A 27,826-nucleotide genomic window follows, 5' to 3' on the forward strand; every position below is an offset into this window, starting at 1 on the left:
ACGTAGGAATCTTTGGAAATGAAAAGGCAGATAAAGCAGCAAAATTATCCCTTTAACTCCCAGAAATAAGCTTAAACTTACCCAGCTCAAAATCAGAAATCAAAAGTCTCACTAAACAAAAAATCAACAAAAAAATGGCAAAATATATACCAAAACTTAAATAGCCAAATCAGGAAAGTACTCAAAAAAAACCTAAATAAACCAAAAATACTACACCCATCCAAAATAATCGACAGAATAATTATTAAACTACAAACAGGCCGCACCAAACTAAATAATCACCGTAAAATAGCTAATCTACACACAACAGGAAACAGCCCACATTCCAAACAACAAGAAACACCAGAACACGTACTCACTCACTGCACACACTACCAAACACACCAAACAACACTACAGATCACCCTAAATCTTAAAACCGGACTTACACTAGAATCAATCCTAAATCCATAAAATAAATTAGAAAAATTCAAAGCCTTAGGTTTATACCTAATTAAAACAGGACTAATTAGTCGCATTTAAACCCCAAATAAAATAATAAAACCAAAACTACCTTATCTAACAACCACCCAACACACACAGCTCCCTTAGTTCGTCCCCCACCCACTCTTGGCATTCTTTCCAAATCTCAAAATTTAAAAATTACTATATAAGCAACCCCTAAAGCCCCTAATTCATAGTCTTTTTATTGTTCAAATTACTGATAAAACATATTTTAACTTGTTCCTTCTAACCATATTTCCAAACAATTCAAAACCATTCCAAACCATTCCAAGTCATTCCAAACATTTCCAGTGTTGGAAATATGTTTGGAAATGTTGCCATTCCAATTTTGGATTTTTTGGAAAGATCGATCTTTCCAAGCTTTGGACAGTTTGGAATGAGCGATCTTTCCAAAGCATACCAACGTTCATTCCAAATTGGAATGGACGCTATTTGGTCTTGTGAAAGTATTAAGTGATATCTTGCATGCTTGACATTCGGAGTATCAATTCCTTCCTTCTGGCAGCCGCCGTCAATTATCAATGTTGTGAACAAACAGGGCCGGATTCCCTCATACCATATGATTTGTTTGTTTGTTTGTTTGTTGTTTAACGACCCACTCAGCAATATTCCAGCTATATGACGGCGGTCTGTAAATAATCGAATCTGGACCAGACAATCCAGTGACTGACTTCATGAGCATCGATCCACGCAATTGGGATCGAGGACATGCATCAACCAAGTCAGCCACCCTGACCACCATGAAGACCAGTTGTAACCCGGATCTTCAACGGGGTGTAATTCATATGTGATATGTCTGATAGTTGTGCATTTACAAGAAGCTCTACGAAATGTTCTCTCAATGCATTATAACCTTTTTTATTTGCCACACCATTCTAACCCGGATCTTCAAGGGGGTAATCCACTGAGTACACGTTACAGGTAATCACTGGGTCAGGCGAACACACCATATTGTGTGTCAATCCCAAGCACATGATCAGTAAATGTGCACATTACGTCACGAGAAGACATGTTATATAAGGAGGGTCTTAAGACTTCCTTGTTAGAACGTACATGGGCAAAGCTATCACTGGTTGCTGTGAATAGGGTAAGTTGACTTGGATCAAGCTTCAATTCTATTTTGAATTTGGCATGTGCTTTGAAATACCCCTATTGTTGGTCATGTCAATTAAATATGATCATGTGTAATGCTGTGATTGTGAAAATTGTTGAATGTTTCAAGAAAAGACTATCAATGCAGTTGTTGTGAGTTTGCACACATTGGATTTAAAACTCCATACTTTCATTGTTACCTCGTCTCGACTGAAGGCGAAGCTTGCACGAGGTTATCGAGTTCTAAGATCCTTGTATACACTTTGAATATGTCCTCATAGACCGCCTCTGTGGTCTAGTGGTAGAGCTTCCGCCCGTAGTGCGGAATGTCGGGGGTTCAAACCCCGGCCGTGTCATACCAAAAGACGTTGAAAGGTGATACTATACAATCTCAAAAAAGAAACGCATATAAGAATTTTAACAGACTACAGATTTATTTTTATTTTGATACACTGTTGACAAGTTAATAGCAAATGGAATTCGAAGAAAATGTTACACAGGAAATGTCAAGGAATCACTGATTAATAAGACAGCGGAAAAAGTCAGTTTATGAATCACAAATCGACTTTTGATGGCGCTGAAGTCAGCACCTCGTATGACCACCATTGGCGTTCAGAACTGCGCGACATCGTCTCGGCATAGAACGAATTAGTCTCTGAATCTGATGTTGCTGTAATGTAGCCCACTCTGCCTGTAGTGCATGTGCTAGTTGCTGGAGTGTCCGGGGCTGTGGGTTAAGCTGTCGCACCCGTCTGTCCAGGGCATCCCAAAGATGTTATATCGGGTTTAAGTCTGGTGATCTGGTGGGCCAGGGCAGCACCTTGATGTTCTCATTCTGGAGGAAGGCCCTCGTGACACGTGCCGTATGAGGTCTGGCGTTATCCTGCTGGAATAGCTCCCTCTGGCGGTTGATAATGGGAAGGAGGTGTGGACGAAGGACTTGATCGCAGTAGCGTTGCGCTGTCAGGTTGCCTTGGATCTACACCAACTCACTTCTTCCACACATCATCACGCTGTCCCGGCCGAATCTGTCCACCTGGGGGACACAGGCGTCGGCAAAACGTTCATGACGTCGTCTGTACACCCGCATTCTTCCATCGCGTCGTTCCAACAGAAATTTCGATTCATCGCTGAACCAGATTCGACGCCAATTCACCAAATTCCAGGCCATTGAACGCGATGAGGTCGATGCTGCTGACGCATAACGGGGCCAAAGTAGGGTCTTCTTGCTCTTTTAACTGCCTCTCGTAGTCTGTTCCTGACAGTCTGTGCAGATATCCTTCTCAATCCGGGTATTTGCCTAGCGGTAGTGGTCGCTGTAGCTGTTCGCTGACGCAGGTGATGTACCCGGATGTACCTATCTTGCGCCGCAGTGGTGACTCGAGGACGTCCACTTCTAGGTCCAGCTTCCACCGAGTTCTGCTGCCGATATCTCTCCCAGAGACGATAAATCGTGCTTTGATGAACATTCATTCGACGGGCAACTGTAAGTTGAGATTGTCCTGCTTCCAGGAGACCTATGGCGACGTGACGATTGGCGCGGCTCAGTCTTGGCATTTTGCGGTCTTCACAAACTTCCAAATAAAGTGAATGAAAAAAGACGGAGATCGATCTTTCATACCCATCCATGACACGATGTGATCCCCGAGTTTCCCGCGCATTGCACGTGCAATATGTGTTCTGTGACATTAAATGCGTCTATCGAAAATCATGCTTTAACATACGGGTTTTTCATGCGGGATGCGTTTAAGACAAAAACACCAGAAAAATCATAAACAAAACAAATATTTTTGAAAAACCCACCCTGTACCAATACATTGCTGCATCAAATTACCATTTGCGTTATGCGTTTCTTTTTTGAGAGAGTATATTTGTTACCCTGCCTGGCGTTCGGCATTAAGGGGCTAAAACAAGGACTGGTCTTCACAGAGTCAGTATACTGTGACTGAGTGAGGTATACATGCTAAACTGAGGTATCTTATCTCAATAGGTTAGCAATATGAAATAAATATAAAATCAGTCTGGACTACAAGTAGCCACACACCCACACACACACACACACACACACACACACACACACACATATATATATATATATATATATATATATATGTGTGTGTGTGTGTGTGTGTGTGTGTGTGTGTGTGTGTGTGTGTGTGTGTGTGTGTGTTTATACTGAGCCGCAAAAGAAACGTCACCCCAAGTGACATTGCATGAAAAGTATTTAATTATCAGGGTATTTTTTGTGAAAGTTACTAAAATTTCACATTACCTTGTCCGGAAAAATGAAATTTGATGATTAAAAAAGCATAGCAGATGACAATAAAACCGATCGCCCAAACGTATCACGGCAACGGCCATGGTAACCCGATGCACGTGATCTCATGAGTTCCGTGCAAATTGAAATGCACATGCGTTCCCCCATTATTGTCCTATAAAAATCCACCCAGATCGGATAACATTCATTCGTTATTGAATTGCTATCACATGCCAAGATTGACAAGAAATCAGCGACACCAAGCCCTTGGTCGATTGCAAGCTGGACAAACCATCCGGCAAGTAGCCAATGCATTTCTGTGGTCTTCCAGAAAATCGGTCCTGGCAGAGGCAATGGTGTCACAGCAGCTCGGTACATTGATCAAGTCTTGAGACCTCACGCCATACCTCATTTGGCACGTCGCCGCAACCACGAGTTTCAGCATGATAACGCCTGTGCCCACACTGTGAGAGCAACAAGAGACGTCATCCAGCAAACTGGCATCAGAACCATGCGGTGGCCTGCTCTCGGTCCCGATTTAAATCCCATTGAGCACCTGTGGGACGAGATTCAAAGAATGAATGACGTCCGACCAAGGCCGACAACTGCAGGTTGAACTGCGTCAGACGTTCCTCAGAGTGTGGGCTTCATGGCCTTCATCAACCGCCTCATCCTTTCCATGTATCGACGTTGCACGGCAGTCATCAATGCACATGGCGGACACACGAGATACTGACTTGTGATGCCGTTTTCTCAGAGACTAGTGTTGTGTTTCACTTTCAGAATGTTTGACACTTTAATTTCAACCTTGATGATCCGTTTTGCCAAGTTTCATCTTTTTATTATGTCTCAAAGTATGTTTACAGTGTTTGGACAAATAAGGTTTTTCATATATCTATCCACGGTGACGTTTCCTTCTCGGTTCAGTATATATACAAACACGTAGGTAATTCAAAGCCATAATCTGCAGATGCAGTCACTTCCACTTGTGACCTGTGGACAGGAACATTTTCCTGAAATACTTGCACACATGAACGGAGTTTTCCTCGAGGTTTGTCCGTGATAGTTGTCTCAACTGATGTGTACTGTGGCATAATTTTGCCCTTTGATAATCTGACCCAATTGCAGATAGTCATGATTAACCCCTTACTGTCTAAAAAACCCAAAGCCCTGAAATTACCAACTTAAGTCGCTACCTGTACTTATGGTAGGGTGATGTTTCCACTGTCTGTTCTGAAGCTTTGACTCTGGGCCAAACCGATGGACCTCAGATCCCTTTACTGTATTATTCCTGGAAAATGCTGAAAGCAGTGTATTTGTATTCCCACACTCACTCAATTACTCATATTTGGGATGTTTGGCCCAAATGTCTTTATAGGTCTATCTCCATTGAATGATACATGTGTCTTCGGTGCAGGCGTTGCTGCGGCATAGTGGAAGATGATATATCTACTGACGCTCTGTTTACTTGTCGCCATAATGGCAGGGCATGTCATACGTGCACAGTCAGGTGAGATATGTTTGTGGCGATGTATACGTTCATTAACTGATTACTTGCAATTGTTGAGATCACATTTTTGTTCGTGGCAAAATTTGAATTTGGCTCAAACGCAATTCTTTACAACTACAACACAACATGTGTCTTCATGTATACTCAGTTGTGTAAGGAGTAATGATGTTAATGAGAACCTGAATCCTTGTTAGCCTTACCATCTATAAGGGTCAACTTGCACAAAGCGATCTTAGCGCTATGATCGTCTTAACTCCCATACTTTAACATTGACCAGGGAGACTAGTTTAGACTCATATTCAAACTCACTTCGAAGATCCTTTTGTGCATTTGGGCCCAGGATAGTAACAGTCAGAGTTACGTCATCCTCCCGAGACAAGAGTGTCCACTACCCTGTATCAAAGCCTATTTTCTTAAATTATTTCAAGCCTACTGTTGTCGCCTCGATCGTAGCGCCACCATGTGCAGAACACCAGTTGTGTCCCCTGTGATGAAAACGCCATATCCGATTAGATCGCTGTATTTTTTTCGAATGGCTTCTCAAAGATGACTACAATAACGTAAGGATTTGGGATTTCATCCCTGACAGACAAAATGTATTACAGATTACAACAGTAATGATACTTATTACTGTCGGATTTCGTGAGACTACACAGCATTCAGTAACATTGCAACAAGAAACACCGAGCGGGGGATCGTCTAAAAGTAGAACTGTATTTCAGTAAGTGTCATAACCGTTCAGTCGTCTGAGTTAAAAAAACAATGAAGTTTATGCTCAAATATATAAAAGTACTTAGAGAAAAATTTGAACCATTTCGAAAATATTTGTCTTAGCTTAATTCTTGGAATATTGTCTTCGCAAATTCGATAGGCGATGGATGTGGCCAAAGCAGCGACCACGTTTTCGGAACATTGATGTCGAAACGTTCTCTGATTGGACAATCGATATGTGCGATACTCCTCTCATATTATAGTACAGAAAGGTAGGCTTGAAATAGCAATGGTGGAAACCAGACTTTAGATATAGGGTAGTGGACGCACTTGCCTCGGAAAGAGGGAGGTAAGTATACCTAAGAGACTCGAGTCTATCATTGAATTTTTTCTCTCCCTTTTGACACTAATGTGATTGACAAGATTGAGGAAAAAACATGGCAAATATGCGGACCTTGCTTTCGAAATGTCTGCCTGCATCCCAAGTACCAAGTTGTCCGACTCCCCATTGTTCTCGGTGCCTTAGGTTTGGTACCTCCCAATCTGTTGACTGACATTGGGAGAGTACCCGGTTTGGCTAAAGGAATAGACTCGAGTCTATTAGGCAACGAGTAACTCGCCTGCTTCATTTACACATGTCTTTGTCAGATCCTTGTGTGACGTTCGAAGCGTTTCCAAATACTACTCGTCGAGGTGCAACAAATCAGTTGTCTGCTGGTGATACGGAAATTGATGACAGGGACGACCTAACTGACGTTTGGTACGGCAATGTCCGGTATCTACTCCTCGACACAGCCCCGGGCTTCTTGAAGTGTGGTACTTGGTTTCCCGTGTGGAGGCGATGTGAGTAAAATACGTCAGTCTTGAATAGCATGTCAGACAATGGATCACACCACCCTCGTTCTTACCCCGATCGCTTATTTTTTTCTCATAATGTGAGGGCTCGGTTTCATTAACGTGGAGTCTCTTCACAATAGAATTAAATTGTGCACTTTTGCACACATTTATTTGTCTGATGATCCTCATGTGAAAATCCTTTAGAATAGGTTCGAAAACATACCCAGACCTATCCAGGCCTATAAATTTGACTGTGTCCTGTTTCATAAATCCAATGAAATAATTTATATCATTGAATTTTCTGTCCCTTTTGACACAAATGTGATTGACAAGATTGAGGTATAAACATGGCAAATATGCGGACCTTGCTTTCGAAATGTCACGCTTGCATCCCAAGTACCAAGTTGTCCGACTCCCCATTGTTCTCGGTGCCTTAGGTTTGGTACCTCCCAATCTGTTGACTGACATTGGGAGAGTACCCTGTTTGGCTACCAGGAATACAGCCATTCTGACAATCTGAGTAATGCAGAAGGCTGCAGTGTCGTGGAGTCTTCCTATTCTCCGAAAAGTTCTCGGTGGGTTTGACTAGACAGCGCTTCCTGGGAGAAGCCCCAATCGCTGTCTGGGCTGCGTGTAGAGGGGGGAAGGGCCCTGAGCTGATGATGAGCCTAACCAGCCTGACTGTGCCAGGATCACCCAAGCCCTCTTTCCTGCATTTTTAAAAAATATGTGCATAATAATAATCATAATGATAATAATTCCATTTGTATTGCGCCATATTTCCACACCAAACAGGGGTATAGAAGTAGACAAATACTTTATACAGTATTTATATATTTAAGTCCTCCTACGTCAACAGGACCGCCTCCGTGGTCTAGTGGTAGAGCGTCCGCCCGGAGAGCGGAAGGTCCGGGGTTCGATCCACGGCCGCGTCATACCAAATGATGTTAAACGATATTACTTGTTGTTACCCTGTCTTGCGCTCGGTATTAAGAGGCTAAAACAAAGACTGGTCGACTCGGAGTCAGTATACTGTGTCTGAGGGGGTTATTCATGTTAAACTGCGGCATGGCATCTCAGTGAACTAGCACCATAAATCGGTATCAGTCCGGACTAGTACAAGCAGCCACACACACAGGTTGTGCATGCACATCGCTATATAAGCATCCAATAATATTGGATGCGACGTTAAACCCAATTTCACCTCACCTCACCTTCTTCGCCAACATCATAAAGCATGTACACTTTGTAACACTACTCACTTGGGTGGGCAGAACGTGCCAGTGTAATGAACCCATTGCACTATTTGGTACATTAAACACAAAGTGATAAAGTGGCTAATTATATAGTTACTACTGTTCATGCCTCCTCCCCTCAACGAACATTCCCAGAGAAAAAAACCATTGAAACTTGCGGATCCTAACCTAAAGCTTAATGAATCGAGATTTACAAGTATAGCAGAAACGTTTGATGTCTCCCCTTCCCACAGCACACAACCGGTCGGTAGCAGAGATGTGCGTCCAGTCCACAACCGACGACTGCCAACGACAATTTTACATCGATATGAAAGACTGCGATGGTTACGAGGTGTATCTGTTGAAACGTCCGCCAATATACAGAGCGGGCTTTTGTGTCGGTAAGCAGTGTAACAGCTGAAGTAATCTCTTATTGAATGTTTGTTTGTTTGTTGTTTAACGCCGCACTCAGAAATATTCCAGCTATATGACGGCGGACTGTAATTAATCGAGTCTGGACCAGATAATCCAGTGCTTAATATCATGAGCATCGATCCACGCAATTGGGATCGATGACATGCATCAACCAAGTCAGCGAGCCTGACCACCCGATCCCTTTAGTCGCCTCATTAGACAAGCATAGTCACCTTTTACGGTAAGCATGGGTTGCTGAAGTCCTATTCTACCCCGGAATCTTCACGGGTCCTTATTGAATGTAGCGTACAGAAGATTTACATAAAACCACCAAAACCCTTTCCATATTTATAAAAAAAACGTCTGCTAAAAGCAGAGTCGTTTGTACAATTTAAAACTATACTACCAACAATTGTTATATTTCATGTATATGCAAGGTTAATTTTAGCAAATCCATTGTTGATATAGAGACACCATTTTTTTATTGTTGGTGACCGTTAACTGAAAGTACCAATATTGTCTGTAAAATCTCAATGATTGACTATTTGTTTCAGCCCCAAATCCAGAAGGTAGTGTATATAACCAGTTTGACCAGTGTGTGAGTTTGGTAAAGCGGCCTTCTGAACAATGCTTCAGTTATTAAGGCGTGTTACTTAAATATGGGAAGAAAGTCCCATGGGATGCAAGTCTTAGAAGAATCCCACCGGTAAGGGCAAGGTGCTGACAATACACAAATCATAACTTGGGATTCGAGCCAACTGTCAAAGGATTCTGCAACGACTAGGGGATGCACCTGTGTACAACACATTTGAGACCTGGTCACCCATTCCTACAGTTAGATGAGTAAGCTGTATGAAAATGACCAAGTGTATAACAGGCAAACATGAACCTTTTTGTCAGCAGTAGTATTACACTACGTTGACAACGATATCTGCAACAAGGAATTTAACATATGAACCCCACTAATGGGGTTTTAATTTGTGTTAAGAGTACTGTAGCTCTAGCTTTTGTACGTCCATTCCCTACCTTATTCTACCTTCATCGTCAGAATCGGATCAGAAGCCGCGCGGTTTCAGCTGAATCTACAAGGTTTAATTAAGAACGGTTCATTGAGTTTCATTGATGACTTACTACTGCCACCACAAAGCACCACATGGGCTACCATGAGAATTCTCGTCTACAGCATGACAGTCATATTGTTTCTCATTTATGCTGTTTCACGATTGCAGTTCGGGGTTAACAACCTCATATTAACCATCACTACATATTCGGCCATGACATTGTGTTAACTTTAGCGTCAGCTTCGTGCTCGTGGTAACTGTCTATCTCTAAGGTAGAAAACTGTCTAAACAAGAAACTAACTGAAATGCATGTGGATTAGTAAATCATCAACATTATGTAGTTTCTAAGTCTGTAGCTTTGATATTTGAGAATCAGTTAATATTGCTGATAATGATGATTAGCTCATATACGATTGAAACCGCCTCTGTGGTCTAGTGGATAGTGTGTCTGTCTGGAGAACGGAATGTTGGTGGTTCGATCCCCAAACGCGTCATACCAAAAGACGCTTAAAGATAGTACTTGTAGTTACCCTGTCTGGCGTCCGGCATTGAGGGGCTAAAACAAGGACTGGTCATCTCGGAGTCAGTATACTGTGTCTGAGTGGGGTTTTCATGTTGGCTAGCACTATTATGCCAACGTAAAGTCTGTACTTGTAGAAGCAGCACACACACACACACACACACACACACGTGCATTTACGTCATTATATAAGTGAAATAACGCGAAGCTAAACCCCATTTCACCTCAACTCAATTTGGTCTAGAAAGTGCGAGTAGAAGAGCAAACAGTGTGAATGAAGAGTGTGCAAGAGCAGCTATATTATATTTGTTTTTGCAAACGCTTGAGTTCGATCATGTTTGCTTCGTGCATGAAGTTTCTGTTTCAACATTTCCCAATTCTCACATTGACTCGGGTAAGCCGCAATGGGAAAATCATATTGAGAAGGTTGACATAAATGCATCTATACCCTAATATTGCCCTGAAATGTATCTCTTCATATTTTGCCTTTGTATAAACGAACGATAATACCGTTTTATTTATTCTTAAAGGTAAGCATCGTAAACTGTTCAAAACCTTATTATCTATTTTGATCATTTACAGGGATGATTATTAATACCAAACTAGTCAGATTAAGCTTTTAACTGCCATCATTAATACACTCCAGCATGCATGCATGTGTCCAGCGTTGTCATTCACTCATCACGCATGCGTCAAGCCATAGATATTATGGGAAAACATACTGGGTCGCATGAGAACAAATTAAAAATTCCACGTCGAATGTATCTAAGATGTAACGTATTAGCTGTAAATGCATGCAGAAAGCATGCTTGAATTATCTTGTCATCCACACATGCCTCCAGAATAACGGGAAATTACGTAGCAGTAGTCATTATCAAGTCTTTGAAGTAATACAGATAAAGAAGAGAATGTATTGATGCCAACTTCTTTATTATGAGGAACGCAACTTTTCAGAGTATATACCTGACAAAGGAGTAAGCATATAATCCGCAACGTTGTGTTCCTCATAATAAAGAAGTTGACATCAATAAATTCTTTTCAGTAGTCACTATGTCGCGACAATACATGACAGTAGCACACAAATGGCAAACAATAGATAGGTTGATCACAACAATGTAATAGGTGTTATGTCAAGGGTATTGAATTTGTAATAAACCGACAAGGTGGTTGCTCAATGACGGTGTGACATTAAATCTACTAAATCTACTGGACAGTTATCTTTCTTGATAGCGGACTCTCAGGGGCCCGTTACCAAGATGAGACTTTGAGACCAGTATGGTTCTCTTTGTGCGTAGGATTGATGGTCAGTTGAATTACAACAAGATAAACGCCCACTCCATCTCGTGTGTCTGTGAATGTTGTGAGGAATGGCAAAAAACGAGTTCTGCCTTGGCCGCTGATCACACGGACAAATGTGCCATGAGCACTGCCATTGGTGCGCTACGCTGCCTCACAATGTGGACCAACCATTGGCAGTTATACCTTGGCTACCATGAGGATTCTCGTCTACATCATGACAAGACGAATTCAGGCAGTGTCCGCGTCAACAGGGGTCACAATAATTATTAGCATCCATTTCCCATTGCAAATCCTTCTTGTTTAATAGTTGTTAAACATACTGGCCATTTCCATTCCAATTGCTTTTCTGGTCAATTCATGCTACCCATTCTTTTTCCCAGAGTACTATTATAAATATGCTGCAGCGTTTGGCAGTAGTAATTGCATCACTTACCACTTTTTCACCTGACCACGCTATCAGCAACAAGCTACTATGTTTTGTTTCGATTTTGTTATGGTCCGTACTTATAATAGACATGTTTTTGAATCTATGTGGTCATTGGGTTTATTTGCATATTGCAATGTAATAACATTAGGCATCTGTATACAGTGATTTAAATATCTTGTTGACACTGTGTAGGCATTTCATATTTTTCTTTATACAAGGATGTATATTTCTCGTAAAGATATAATCTCAATATTTCCCACACTATTGCACACAAAATGTGTTTTGTGTTTAACGCTTGTAAGGTGAGTATTATCTTTAGTGGTAATGTGTGCACAACATAAGATAATGGTACTTATGATACTCTATCCCTGGAAATTTGATCTTCACATTGTACTTGACAGAAACGGATATGTCAAAATATTTATTCAGTGGATTCTGTAGGTAATTATAAAGCAAATACTTTTATTGGTATCAGGTAGACAATATTATAAACATGTTTTCCACCCTTGGTAGATCGAGTATCAAATAGGTCATTTAACCATTTTGAATAGTTTCATGTTAACATTATAAACGGACATTATCGTGTCTAACTTTATGTGTCTTAGGTTAAATAACGCAATTATCGTACTTGTTCTACTTTGAGAGACCCCAAATTGCGATAATACCTTCCAGTAGGATATAATGGAATATAATCGAATACCCTTAAGCCAATTTTTCTTTTGGAAGTAAGCACTTTTGTGACTTTAAAAACAGCATTAGTCTTACACGTACATCAACATAAGTATATACTACCGACATTTTACAATATGGTTCATACTCACAAACCATGTCCATTTGCACGTCCATTTGGTTCAATCACAAGTGCGAGCTCATTTGAAGATTGAGTTTCATATATTGTGTTTAATTTCTTTTTTTATATATGTTTCGAACCTGTCCAGCTGCTCCAAAGTTTACCAAAGTCCTTCCATCAACACAAGTCTAAAACACATGTTTGCCTCTAGTGAGTTACTGTTTCGATGTCAGTTCAACCGGTCTTCTACGCAGAAGCTATGGTACGAAACCAGCTGGTATGTTAACGATGTACTCACAACAACCTTTGATCCCATGGAATGGACCTCGGGTGGATTTGATTATGTTGCCAACAATACCCTCACAGAGGCTATTCTTAAAACGAATGGCATTTCAAAAGCAGGTTTTAACGTAAGTTCAAAACCTCCTGTTGTTTCAATATGTCATAGGATTTGCCAAAAAAACCATTATAATATTATAAGGAGATGATAATACATGGAAATGATTATTTTGATATACTATAGTGGGTTTGGCTGAGTGGTGGTGCGGTGAGGCGGCTGTGATTTTCTTTCGAACAACATTGTAGTTCAAAAAGAAGAATTGGTTCGATCGAAATCCTCAAAGGTATAGTGACCGAAAGAGATCATCACCCATCTCCAACTAACCTACTAGCGATTTACACTCCAACCCCTACCCCCTCCTCCAGCCCCACCCAACTGGCCGGAATATTAAATGGGAGTATGATACAATGAATGTTTTCGTAAATTTAACTTGCCAAATTGCATATCAAGCCATCAAGCCAGAATAAAACCTTAAATGATGTTATTCAGATATATATATATATATATCTATATATCTATATCTATATATATATATATATATATATATATATATAATACAAAGATGTATTTTTTACTCTTTACTCCACCGGGTTTCAGTTCAATATATATAATTGTTACCGATCTTCATCACTAGTTGTCTTGTGCTGTGAGAGCTCAATTCGCTCAGGGCTTGCCGAAGGGGAATCACTCCTTTTCTGATATGGACTTTATTGGAATCAAGGTAATCGGTAACAATACAATTTCGTACAATCAAAAACTGATTCAGTGGCCTCATAGCAAATTGTGTCATGAAAATTAAGGCTTAAATACGCATTTAAATCTGAAAATACATATCAAGTTGTCTATTTTGAAAGGGCATGAATTCAATGAAAGGAATATTCAATTACCCTCATTTTGGTAACAATTTTTACGGCATTAGCACATCCGCATGCATGAGATAGCAAGTGGTGTAATATTTTCATAAGCATCTTTTAAAAAGAAATACTTGATTCAAACAGTATTTTTTCTATAGTTAGTTATTCAAGTACTTCCCTTCTCCAGATTTTGCAACCAGAAGTTGTGCTGAAGGAAGGAGAGACGACAAATGTCCACATACAGATGACAGTTCCTTTCGGTTGTGGCAACATCACTCAGATTCTGATGACACCATGCGAGTTTACTGTAGAGGTGGAGACAGCTGATCCAGATGGGTGTGGCCAAGCTGCTGTCATCCAATCTCGATGTGGCATTCCTAACATACCCGCGACTGATTGGTCTAGGCGTTCACCAATCAAAGTGTTAGGCAGAATTACACCAGAGTATGGACGACAATCGGCCATTACAACACTGAAAGTGAAAGTTCCTGACAGTTTTGCTTTCCCATTTTGGAAAGAATATCATGTTGGAAATATTACGGTAAACTATCATACTAATTACATTCCTAAACCAGGAAACAAATCAGACAACAGTTTTTTAATATATTTTGTCGCGTCACTGTATTCTCCAACTATTTCTGGGCCGTGGCAATCAGTACAAGTCGTTAGTCAGATCTATCTTTACAAATCACACGGTCTTAATGGCTACCCTGACACATTTTTTATTAAAGATCTGTTTCAGTACTTTTAGGTTTTTCAAAAAACATGGAAACTATGTTATAGGTGACACTGGAGAGAGACACAGCCCTCATTCAACAGAAACGCTGTTCATCCACTAACGATCCATATTTATACACATTTGATGGATTATGGTATGTATTGTGTCACAGGTGTGTGGAGGTTTGGATGGTGTGTGTCATGAGCTTGGTTTAACGCCACTTTGAACAATATTCCAGTTATATCAGGACGTGTCATCTTGACGTAGGAAGAAAGCCCGAAGTGACACAGGTCTTCGACATTTACCACTTCGGTGAAACCCGCGAGCACGGTTATGGTGCTTACAAACCCAAAAACAGAAACCTGGCGAACCGGGATTCGAACCAACGAACAGTTTTCTGGTGAGCCCAAGGGACCCGTCTCTGCACAGCGAATTGCCGCTCCTAAAACGACTGGGCCAAAAGTGCCCCCTTACCAAAAGAAGTCGTTTATGTAGTCATTAGAATCATGCCTAATTTGCCTAAGTATGTATGAGTTCAAGAGTAACTATATGTTTTTACAGGAATCGATATGACTTGGCTGGCGTGTTCACATTCTACCGACACCTTACCGACACAGTGGAGGTAATTAAAAATGAATTTTTCAGGATGTTGTTTCTAGAACCTTGTGATTGTACCTATATTGACTACGCTTCTATGAACAATTATTCCTGGTCATATCCGGGTACCTGTATGACTGGAGTGGTCATATCCGGGTACCTGTACGACTGGAGTGGTCATATCCGGGTACCTGTACGACTTGAGTTGTTATATCCGAGTACATGTATGACTGGAGTGGTTATATCCAAGTACATGTATGACTAGAGGGGTAATATCCGGGTACATGTATGACTGGAATGGTCATTACCGGGTACCTGTATGACTGGAGTGGTCATATCCGGGTACCTGTATGACTGGAGTGGTCATATCCGAGTACCTGTATGACTGGATTGGTCATATCCGGGTACCTGTACGACTGGAGTTGTCATATCCGGGTACCTGTATGACTTGAGTTGTTATATCCGAGTACATGTATGACTGGAGTGGTTATATCCGAGTACATGTATGACTGGAGTGGTCATATCCGGGTACCTGTATGACTGGAGGGGTCATATCCGAGTACATGTATGACTGGAGTTGTCATATCCGGGTACATGTATAACTTGAGTTGTTATATCCGAGTACATGTATGACTGGAGTGGTTATATCCGAGTACATGTATGACTGGAGTGGTCATATCCGGGTACCTGTATGACTTGAGTTGTTATATCCGGGTACATGTATGACTGGAGTGGTCATATCCGAGTACATGTATGACTGGAGTGGTCATATCCGGGTACCTGTACGACTGGAGTGGTCATATCCGAGTACATGTATGACTGGAGTGGTCATATCCGAGTACATGTATGACTGGAGTGGTCATATCCGGGTACCTGTATGACTTGAGTTGTTATATCCGAGTACATGTATGACTGGAGGGGTTATATCCGAGTACATGTATGACTAGAGGGGTAATATCCGGGTACATGTATGACTGGAATGGTCATTACCGGGTACCTGTATGACTGGAGTGGTCATATCCGGGTACCTGTATGACTGGAGTGGTCATATCCGAGTACCTGTATGACTGGATTGGTCATATCCGGGTACCTGTACGACTGGATTGGTCATATCCGGGTACCTGTACGACTGGAGTGGTCATATCCGGGTACCTGTATGACTGGAGTGGTCATATCCGAGTACATGTATGACTGGAGTGGTCATATCCGAGTACATGTATGACTGGAGTGGTCATATCCGGGTACCTGTATGACTTGAGTTGTTATATCCGAGTACATGTATGACTGGAGTGGTAATATCCGAGTACATGTATGACTAGAGGGGTAATATCCGGGTACATGTATGACTGGAATGGTCATTACCGGGTACCTGTATGACTGGAGTTGTCATATCCGGGTACATGTATGACTGGAGTTGTCATATCCGGGTACCTGTATGACTGGAGTGGTCATATCCGGGTACATATATGACTGGAGTTGTCATATCCGGGTACATGTATGACTGTAGTGGTCATTACCGGGTACATGTATGTCTAGAGTTGTCATATCCGGGTACCTCCGGGTAAATGCAATGGGTATGAAACAATGGGTCCAATGCCCTGCATTACCAACACTGCTCTGCAATTTCCAGGTGCAAATCGAGACAGAGAATTGCGGGAGATTTGGATTCTGCAACTGTGGAGTAGCCGTGCGATCTGGAAAGACAGTGTTTGAGCTGAGCCACTGTAACTCCAACATCTGGCACATTGGGTACACCTCATGCCGAGACGGGGGAGGGGCCATGGACGTGAAGCGGAGGGGGTCATCATACGAGGTAGTCTAGAATATCAAAAACTGGAGTATTCTTTTTAGTTTAGAGAAGCCCGGTCAGGTACTCATTTTTGAAGTCCATATACTTATGCTTATACAAGAAATACATTGTCAAAGAGTGAGTGAGTGGGGTGTTACGCCGCTTTTAGCAATATTACAGCAATATCACGGCGGGGGACACCAGAAATGGGCTTCACACATTGTACCCATGTCGGGAATCGAACCCGGGTCTTCGGCGTGACGAGCGAACGCTTTAACCACTGGGCTACCCGACCGCCCACATTGTCAAAGAGGTCATTTGGGTTTGAGTTATTTCCGAACATAACCATGAACAGAATATGTTCTTTGATAGGTATACCTTCCTAGTGGAGCCAAACTTCAGGCGTACATTGATGGATCCAGACTAAATATTTACTTAACCCCATCCATCCAAGACCGGAACAAGACTCGAGGCCTTTGTGGCATTCTTTCGTCAACATCAGATGATGACTACATGACAAGAGATGGGTCCCTGGCTCCGTTTGACCAGTTCACCAGTTCTTGGAGGTAGGGAGTTTCCACATGCATGTAAATGCGTGCAAGCTTGCGGTATCACCAGATGTTGTTTATTCGAGTTTTTACAGGATTCTGTTATTATGGAATCACTCCCTGGAGTGAGTTACTGTTGAAAGTCACCAGCTAAGGTACAATAATCCACTACTCCTGTCAACCATCGTGCCTGACTTCATGTAGGTAATAGGCACTGTGATATCAGGATTCCTATTTTCTTTCCGTTGCATTAATAAAATGGGTTATGATTTGGGGCTCCTGTTGGTTGGTCAGATTTGTTGATGTAAGGAGAGCCTTATGAGATGCAGGTAGTTGGTATTGGCTCGTGTATGAATCCAATAATAATTATGAATATAAAAGATCCAATTCCATAACATTGCAGCCTATGAACAAACTTTTCACACAGCATCAGTCAAGGTAACTTAGTATACAATTTCATGTATATTTATGCACAAATACACAGAACAATGTGATTGTTTAGAGTCGATCCCCCAAACAACCTCTTCGAACCTTCGGTAGTATCCCAGATAACGTCCATTGCCCCGGCTGTGGACCAGTATTGCTCTTGCGTCAATACCAAGATCACCTGCTCCGCAATGACCGCATCGCGCACCTGTACGGTGCCGGCAGGATACAGATCAGTTCCTAGAAGACAATGCACTATATCTGGTGCAAGAAAGAAACGATGTGCAAGGAATCCAGTGTCGCGTGTGAGAAGGGTGAGTTATTAAAATGGACACCGTCCGTGCCAGATGTCGTTTCCGGTGCAGGAACCCGTTCCACAAAGCGATCTTAGTGCTAAGTTGGTCGTAACTGCCATACTTCAGCATAGGCTTACGATCAACGTAGCACTAAGATCGCTTTGTGGAACAGGGCCCAGAACCGTAAATGTTTCTTCACCAAAACTTGGCACATAGATAGGTCTAGTGGTAAACTGGAGCCTTTTGGGGAACTTTAAAAGATATAAAAATCGAGTTTCCCTGTCACACGTTTCCGGAGCAGATCTTGAAAACCATATCGGATATTTTCACCAAATATGTCTAGTGGTAACGGTGCCTTTGATTGTTTGGGATTTCCCCAAAAAAATCGGTTAGGAGTTTCTAAAGCAACAACTTTGACAAAATCCATGTAGAATTTTGGATCTATGTTTCTGCCGAACTCAGCAACAACTGGAACTGCTTATTTTAAGTGTGAAAAGGGGACCTTAGCATATAAACATAGAGAATTGTGAACAGTGAATTCAGTTGTATAGTAAATAAGTGGTGATTTTATAGAAAATGAAACCAAAAGTTCAGAAGCAATGAGGTTTATAAACACGGAAAACTATGCTTAAGTTTTGAATGAGTGAGTGAGTGAGTGAGTATGGTTTTACGCCGCTTTTAGCAATATTCCAGCAATATCACGGCGGAGGACACCAGAAATGGGCTTCACACATCGAACCCGTGTCTTCGGCGTGTCGTGCGAACGCTTTAACCACTGGGCTAACCGACCGCCCTCTTAAGTTTTGAGATGTATGAACAATGAAACCTAATATAAAAGTGATTAGGTTTATAAATTTGTTTTTTAGTTTTGATGTCGGTTGTTTAACACCGCACAATATTCCAGCTATATGACGGCAGTCTGTAAATAATCGAATCTGGACCAGACAATCCATCGCTTGGTATCATGAGCATCGATCCACGCAATTGGGATACGATGACAATCATCAACCAAGTCAGCGAGCCTGACCACCCGATCCCGTTAGTCGCCTCTTACGACAAGGGTAGTTGCCTCTTACGACAAGGGTAGTTGCCTCTTACGGCAAGCGTAGTCGCCTCTTACGGCAAGCGTAGTCGCCTCTTACGACAAGGGTAGTTGCCTCTTACGGCAAGCGTAGTCGCCTCTTACGACAAGGGTAGTTGCCTCTTACGGCAAGCGTAGTCGCCTCTTACGATAAGGGTAGTTGCCTCTTACGGCAAGCGTAGTCGCCTCTTACGACAAGGGTAGTCGCCTCTTACGGCAAGCGTAGTCGCCTCTTACGGCAAGCGTAGTCGCCTCTTACGAAAAGGGTAGTTGCCTCTTACGACAAGGGTAGTCGCCTCTTACGGCAAGCGTAGTCGCCTCTTACGACAAGGGTAGTCGCCTCTTACGACAAGCATTGGTTGCTGTCTTAACCCTAACCCTAAAATTGTTATCAGTACATTTACATATTTCATTTGAACACACTGTCTGTTTACAGCAAACTAGAACTGGTGATCCAGAATGGGGAGGTGGTTGGACGGAACAGAGGGCCAATGAATTCTGCCGACAATTGATCACATCGTCGAACACAACAGCATTATGTCAAGACGTTCCTGGTGTTGACGTGAACGCTAGTCTCAGCCAATGTGTCACTGACATACAGGTAATTGCATTGACGTTTTGGAGAAGTGGATGCAATTTCTGTTGTGCATTAGTATATATGCCTAAGTATGTCTAAGTTTTCATTTTGGATATACTGAAATAACGCCTACTATTTCAGGTAGTACTCACCTAGCCTGCCATCACGATACTATGGTTCAGTCAAAAATGAATAAGTGAGCGGACTACGGTTAAGCTCTGCTTCAGAAAAACTAGGGCTCGTCATCTTAAATGCTTTAGTGAGTTGGGTTTAAGGACGCTTCCACAAAAATTTGAGTTTAATCGTTTTGAGGGTAAAGACACTTTTGTGACACTCATCATAAAATAGCTACCCGTCAGACGTGTTGGGAGAACCACTATGAAGCCCCTTCCACAGCCGTATAGTGAATCGCAAGACATGAGGAAGGTGCTGGAAAACAAGAATATTAATTTCATGCCCAAAACGGATTCATTTTCACCACCACCGAATCCTGGCACTCAAGTAACCCAACGAGGCTACGCCGTAGACTACCTTAGCGAACACTCAACAGAGTGAGTGAGTGTGGTTTGACGAAACTTTTAGCAATATTCCAGCAATATCACGGCGGGGGATACCGGAAATGGACTTCACACATTGTACCCATGTTGGGAATCGAACCCGGGTCTTCGGCGAGCGAACGCTTTAACCACTAGGCTACCCGACCGCCCCAACGCTCAACAGAACTGCATTGGTTGTATCGTTTTACTGTCTCGTGGGTTAATAGATAGATTATCACGATCGTTACCATGACTTTAGTTCGCATATGTTCGTATGTAAATAAAACATATTTTCAATTACTAGTCAATCAATTTTAATTCTCCCTCTCAGTGCTCAATATCCATGTCTTGCACTCTTAGTTGAGCCAGTCTACTGAATTCTCCCAACTTGAGCTGGACAGTGTCCGGGCACCTTGCATTAAGGAAGTCATGGTAAACCCAGCGTTGAGAGAAGTCCAGTCTGGGTCATCGCAGTCCATCTTCGACAGAGTCACAGAGCGGTCATGTCTCGGGGAGTGCTCCGGAAATGGATTTTGTGTGAATGGTAATTATCATGGGGATCACTTTTATTTCTTATGCATGGATTTCAGTGTGTGTGCGTGCGTGCGTGCGTGCGTGCCTCCGTGCGTGCGTGTGTGTGCGCGTGCGTTTTTCAGGGGGCATTCTTGGGGCTTGGAAGTGATGGGTGGGAGAAAGCTTGAATTTCGAAAAACATAATTTGTTCCAAAAAATAATACGGGTCTCTTAGATAACAGTCAATATCATGAACTAACCATTCGCCGTGAATATTACACTATTTTCAGGGACTTTCCCCAATATCTGTCCCAGCTGGTAATATTTTGCCTTGTTCATCTGTTCCAATCATCGACAACTGTATGCTACATAACGTGTCCTGTCTATTCCGGTAGGTTCGTGTGAGTGTAACACTAATACCGGAGGTGAAGACTGTTCCGTGGATCTCACCAAGCCTCCAGTTTTGTACGACGTTGCCGACGATGGTCACTGTGACATTGGAAACAGTAGTTGCCGTGAAGTCTCTGTGTTCGGTTCAGTGTTTACTGGTGGAGTGGACTCGAAGTGTATGATTAGAAGTTTCGCGGTATGCATGTTTCGTTGTTAAAAAGTGATATGGGTTTTCACAAAAGTGACGAACCCTTCCATATTCATAAAAAGTATCTGCCCAGATCGGAGTCAATTGTACGATTCCGACTATATCATGGCCATGAATCACTCTCAAATGGGGATGATACCAGGTGTTCGCGAAAAGGTGAGCGTATCTTGCCCCGACGGTGGCACCCATCACAAACACACGCAAAGGCAAGTCAAATGTTCACCTGCAAAAACTTAATATCCCGACGGCATTGGGTGTTGCTCATAATATCAATCAATTGTTTGTCAAACCAAGACACGATTAGTTACAGGCTGTGGTCAAATGGCTTGAAATATTGCTGAATGCGGTGTTTATTGTTGTTTACAAGTTTATTATTGTTATATTTGTAAATGTTGTAGTCGTTAAAGCTCCATTTCATCCTATAACTGAGTGGGGGAGTTGGGTTTAACGCCGCTTTTAACAGTATTCCAGTTATATCACGGCGCGTCAGCTTAATGTGGGAGGAAAACCCGAAGTGATGCAGGTCTCAGACGTTTACCACTTCGGTAAAACCCACGAGCACGGGTGTGGTGATGACAAACCTAGAAACATATTCGGGGCGAACCGGGATTCGAATATCACAGGTTCCCCCAATCCATTCAAAAAACACATATGCACTGATACCTCGTGTTACACGAGTGAGTGAGTGAGTGAGTTGGGTTTAACGCCGCTTTTAACATTATTCCCGTTATATCACGGCGTGTCAGCTTAATGTGGGAGGAAACCCCGAAGGTCTCAGACGTTTACCACTTAGGTGAAACCCTCGAGCACGGGTATGGTGCTGACAAACCTAGAAACATAATCGGGGTGAACCGGGATTCGAACCCACAATCATAGGTTTCTGGCGTGTCCAGAGGACGCAACTCTGCACAGCAAATCGCGGCGCCTTAGACGACTGGGCCCCCCATGCCCCCCGTGTTACACGAGGTTGATAAGATGCCCAGGCCAGAACAGAAGCCCCCTCACTCGTACACGATGGCGTGGGGTTGATCATGCTGTCACCAAGTGGCCTGGATCCCGCCACGGTCTTAGCCGCTATTGCGTTAAACAATATGCATAGGCTCACTGTTTGCCCTATGTTATAGGTGCAAGAAAACGGGCACATGGAATATCAAGAAATGTCCACTACAGCCGCTGTCGACGAAAGTATAAGCGAAGTGTTGTGCTCGGTGCACACAAGAAAAAAGCGTTCAACATCTTCTCCGGCCGACGTAGTTGCAGCTTACAACATCTCCGTGTCCAATGCTGACGACATCTACAGTGACGGAATTGTTGTGCTGGTCTACGACTCCAGGTGTGTCATAGTCAACCATACGACTAGACAATGGAACATTCAGGTATTTGAACGAAACCTCCAGGCATTAGCGATAACATAAGCTGTAGGCCTTATGTACCCTATGCGTGGTCGAGTCGACAGTGAGACCGTATTTCACGAGGGATAAGGCGACAAGGCATTAATCTTATCGCCATGTTTACCACAATTTGGAAACAAGCGGAGATTAAGATACGAATCAATTTTTTGTCGCCATTTTGCCAAACAAAAATGGGTTGAAATTGAGGCTCTGTGCATCACGTATATCTGAAGTGAATGAACATTACGCGACGCCGTTTCGCTGTAAAGAGCTTGAAGTGTATAGGTTACACCCAATCTGTACAACAGCCCATTGCGTACAATGTGAAATAGTTGTGAATGAAAAATAATTCCCCAAATTTTTCACAATAAGGGCAACCAGCTTGCTCATTTCATGCAATTGGCAGGTAATTGTTCTGCCTAAAGCAATTGGAATTGGTATTGTTTTACATGCTTTGTTTTCAATAAAGTAAACTCTATTATTAAGGGCATAAACTGTAATAAATAACAACCAAACAAATATGTGATCTTAAGAAACTTTATTTTCTAAATAAAAACACAGATATATCAGTGTTATCTGCCAATAAAGAGTCTCTGAATCACACACATCACCGCTCAGTTCAGTCACAGTTGGCACAGGGTCTGTGGCTATGGCAGGCACTATTGCATCTCAATCCGGATTTCAAACAGGAGCACCTGTTTGGCAAGTAGTTGCTTCTGCACTTTTTTCCATTTGTTCACCGATGTAGTGGGATACATGGAAAGTAACCCAAACGTTATAGACCATTATAATTCGAGTATTTTACATGGAAAGCAGGATAATCATAACATATACATGCGTCAAACCATGGAAATGGGAGAGAGAATTTCATCTTCAATCTACACGTAGTGTAGTTGTGCGAAAACAAGTCCGGAGAACCAACCTCTTTTATCATATTTTGTCCTTCATACATGTGGCTAAATTTTTGTCACCATTTGCCAACTAATTTCTTAAAAAAGGTTCTTAATTGTTTGTTAGGGTGTTGATCAGGGCTCCCTTGGTACAATGATACAATCAAACACAACAGAAGTGTAGGATAAGGGCGTATTTTGGGACATTGAAAATGTCAAAGTTTAAAGGTTACAATAATGGTAGAAAATGTATCAGACATGTTCAAATGGCTGACAACTAGCCTTTGGTTTCTTTCTTACACTTGCAAGTGTTTGACTTCTGAAATGGCCACAATCATAAGTAACAAATGCTATATTTGGGATAACACTTTCTCAGTAAAATCCAGATTCTCGTACTTTTTGGGTGTGGACTTCCATCCGGAATTCGAACCCTCAAAGTACGAGAATCTGTACTTTACTTAGAAAGTGTTATCCCAAATGTAACATTTGTTGGATTTGACCGCTTTCTTAATGGCATTGTATGTTCAAATTCATAAGTATGGCTAAAAAAGTAATACAGGCAGAATTCTAGAACTACAAATGGGCAAATCCTCCGCCCAAGATGATTTTTTACCTTTTATTATGTTATTTTGTATCTGAAACTCCTGAAAATATATTTATATAGCATGGTTCATGTTCATGTTCAAATTAGAATATTAGAATTAAATGTTTTCCTAAAATGTCTAAAATCATTCACTGTAACACATTTTATCCTTTCATATGCATTTTGTCATATCATAAGTCATAATGATGCAATTACAGTGCTAAAATGGTCCTTATCCCGCCTCGTCAGTTATAAGTGAGGATAACCATGTGCCGCATTGAATAGATAGATAGATATCTTAATAGCTCGATATATAGATAGATAGATAGCTCGATAGATAGATAGCTCGATAGATAGATAGATAGATAGCTCGATAGATAGATAGATAGATAGATCGATAGATAGATAGATAGATAGATAGTTCGATAGATAGATAGCTCGATAGATAGATGATAGATAGCTCGATAGATAGATAGCTCGATAGATAGATAGCTCGATAGATAGATAGCTCGATTGATAGATAGATAGATCGATAGATAGATAGATAGATTGATAGATAGCTCGATAGATAGATAGCTCGATAGATAGATAGCTCGATAGATAGATAGATCGATAGATAGATAGATCGATAGATAGATAGATTGATAGATAGCTCGATAGATAGATAGCTCGATAGATAGATAGATAGCTCGATAGATAGATAGATAAATAGATGTTCTACATACATGCGTTGATCTGCCCTTTTAGGAAGGCTACTGTATTCACAACAGGCTGTGTGTACAGGACGGGAGGCCAAAGTCAGGATCTGACTGCGAAATATGTGACGCTTCCACCTCCCCCGCTGTCTGGATCAACTCAAATGGTATATTCTAAATACACATTTGATCAATACAATATAAAACTTTAACTTGCATAGTTTGAAGGTCACACCAATTGTACCGCCTGGTCGTTTTAAAATGACATCATACCTTAATAAACTTAATCCTATGAATTGTGTTCGCGAACACCTGGTATAGTCAATAATTGATAGTGATTCATAAAGAATATGTATGTGAATTGTGGGATGGAAGAAATGGCGTGCATAATTTTGCGAGTATCGAACTACGGATATTACCCTGTTTTACTGTGTAATAATTCCCTCAGGAAATTACCAGAACCAATCGTGAAATAAAATGAAGACATTCAATATTAAGACACATGATGGAAACAGAGTGAAAAGGTCAAACGAAAGGAACGTGAGGAAAAAAACAACTATACTTTGTTTCACACAGTTATTGTAACAATCTTGTTGTTTGGTTTTCAGCTTGTAGATCAACTACTACTACGAACAGGCAAACCCAAACGAGTTCAAATACATACGGTGTACATACTACTAACATCCTACCAAAAACAATTCGAACGTCAACTATGCCACCGGAAGAACATCGTACAACCCTGGTATCAGCGTCTCGGGCAACTGGCAACACGGACAACTGGCAATGGGCGACTACAACAAGCCTTCCTTCAATAGCACATACTACAACAAACCTTCCATCACCAGGACAACCTACAACAAGCCTTCCATCACCAGGACAACCTACAACAAACCTTCCATCACCAGGACAACCTACAACAAACCTTCCATCACCAGGACAACCTACAACAAGCCTTCCATCACCAGGACAACCTACAACAAGCCTTCCATCACCAGGACAACCTACAACAAGCCTTCCATCACCAGGACAACCTACAACAAGCCGACCATCGCCAGGGCAAACAAATAAGAACCCCATGCAGTCGGAACAGACATCAACAGTAAATTCCACGATGCTTACCACTAGCAAGTCATCACCGAATGTTACGTCACCACCAATAAGAGGATCTGTTACAATGCCAGATTCGTCCGCTATTAAAGACGTAATGGAGTTTCGTTTATTGTTACTTGCAGTCTTTTTGTCTGATGTCTTCTTGGCATATTATTGATGTTACGATGGCAGTTGGTGTATATGTTATCTTCATGTTGATTGTTCTTGAAACGGCATATTATATGGCATATTTGTTCTACAGGTTAACATATTTATGGGTTGTTTTGTATTTTCAACAAATGTTGTTTTTTTCAATGCGTTCAATTTAACTCTGATTTTTATTGGTGAATTGTATCGAGTAAAATGTATATGTACGTGGTGGTAGCACTTATTGGTGTAGATTGCACAATATTATTCAATATGTAGTGCTATGTAGTATCTTCAACTCTGTTGCATTTCTCCTCCACACAAACGTATATAGTGTCATGAGGTGTATATCTTGTATTAATCAGGTACAATCCTACATACGTTCCGTTGAAATTCATGTACATGTGCACTTATCACGAAGCACCCTAAACATATTTAGATTTGGATTGTAAAGTTAAACATCTTAAGAGTCAAAACATAAAGTATTGTTTAACAAACATTTACTCCTGCATGCTGTTATATTTCAGCAAACTAAAGGCAAACCCAAAAATATGCAGAATCAAGCCTTTAGTTTGAATGTTTGGACTTAAAGAAATTACTGAAATGTGATTATGTGACTTGAAAATAATGACAGCGGACACACACATTACACATAAATCATCCTGATTACATTCCCCGTATAGCACAAGGCTATTAAAGAGCGATGCACTGATGTCTGCAATGGTATTCAACTCGAAATGATATACAATATCCCTTTTTTTATTGTTCCAAAGGTTGACTGTTTTATGCAGATATTTATATTAGATATGGAAAGAGGTTTCTTGCATTATTACATCGCCTGCAGCAGGTTGCGGATTGAAAGACGGGTACGTCTCTGTTGAGATATCGATATATTGTCGGATTCATGAATTTTCCATATATTTAAGCTAATAATGAAAAGTATTTGTAATTTTGATATTGAATGTAATTTTGATGTTGTCAATAAAGCTTCTCTACTGTTATAAAATGTTGCTTATATTCAGAGTTCAATTCTGTGAAAACTTTTGATTTTTTAACTTAAGGAAAATCTTCATTCCTTGATCCATGGGGTATTTGTTACTAAACGTGGTGACCATAGATGTAGTTACATCGATATCTTCAGTTCAGACCAATTTGTCAAAATTGAAAGCAGAAGTTCACTCAGAAAACAATATGTGAAATGCTCCCTCATCGATTACATCAAAACAATCGAATTTGATCAAAAGGTTAAACTGAAGCTTCGGGAATATCGATGATGTGATATTGTTCAATAATGGTCAAATAGCCAAGTCCATTCCTTTGACTTATCCAACTGAACTAGAATTGAAAGAGACGAGTAAAACTTTTTAAAAAACTCTCCACAACACTGAATGACAAGCGTGATCACCTCAACTTTCCAATTGTAAACTTTCCTGTCATGTCACCTGCCATACCTTTTGAGGTACAATCGGGCATGCCCCTTGTACGAAGATTTCAAAGAACG

At 41.4% G+C, this 27,826-nt stretch overlaps 1 protein-coding gene across 1 annotated transcript; it reads left to right on the forward strand.

The window, feature by feature from the left end:
- The first annotated feature begins 1,506 nt into the window (after positions 1 to 1,506).
- On the forward strand, positions 1,507 to 27,315 carry LOC124137891. Its single transcript, XM_046504366.2, has 19 exons — positions 1,507 to 1,591; positions 5,271 to 5,363; positions 6,723 to 6,917; positions 8,401 to 8,547; positions 9,115 to 9,129; positions 12,806 to 13,067; positions 13,632 to 13,718; positions 14,039 to 14,392; positions 14,635 to 14,723; positions 15,131 to 15,191; positions 16,797 to 16,979; positions 17,328 to 17,521; positions 18,006 to 18,243; positions 19,743 to 19,907; positions 20,780 to 20,963; positions 21,328 to 21,518; positions 22,655 to 22,906; positions 25,142 to 25,256; positions 25,698 to 27,315. The coding sequence occupies exons 6-19, from the start codon at positions 12,855 to 12,857 to the stop codon at positions 26,354 to 26,356; spliced, it is 2,985 nt and encodes a 994-aa protein (XP_046360322.2). The 5' UTR covers positions 1,507 to 1,591; positions 5,271 to 5,363; positions 6,723 to 6,917; positions 8,401 to 8,547; positions 9,115 to 9,129; positions 12,806 to 12,854; the 3' UTR covers positions 26,357 to 27,315.
- Positions 27,316 to 27,826: the final 511 nt, after the last annotated feature.

Source organism: Haliotis rufescens, unplaced genomic scaffold, assembly GCF_023055435.1.
Source record: "Haliotis rufescens isolate VD_foot unplaced genomic scaffold, xgHalRufe1.0.p SCAF_57, whole genome shotgun sequence".
Classification (NCBI taxonomy): Eukaryota; Metazoa; Mollusca; class Gastropoda; order Lepetellida; family Haliotidae; genus Haliotis; species Haliotis rufescens.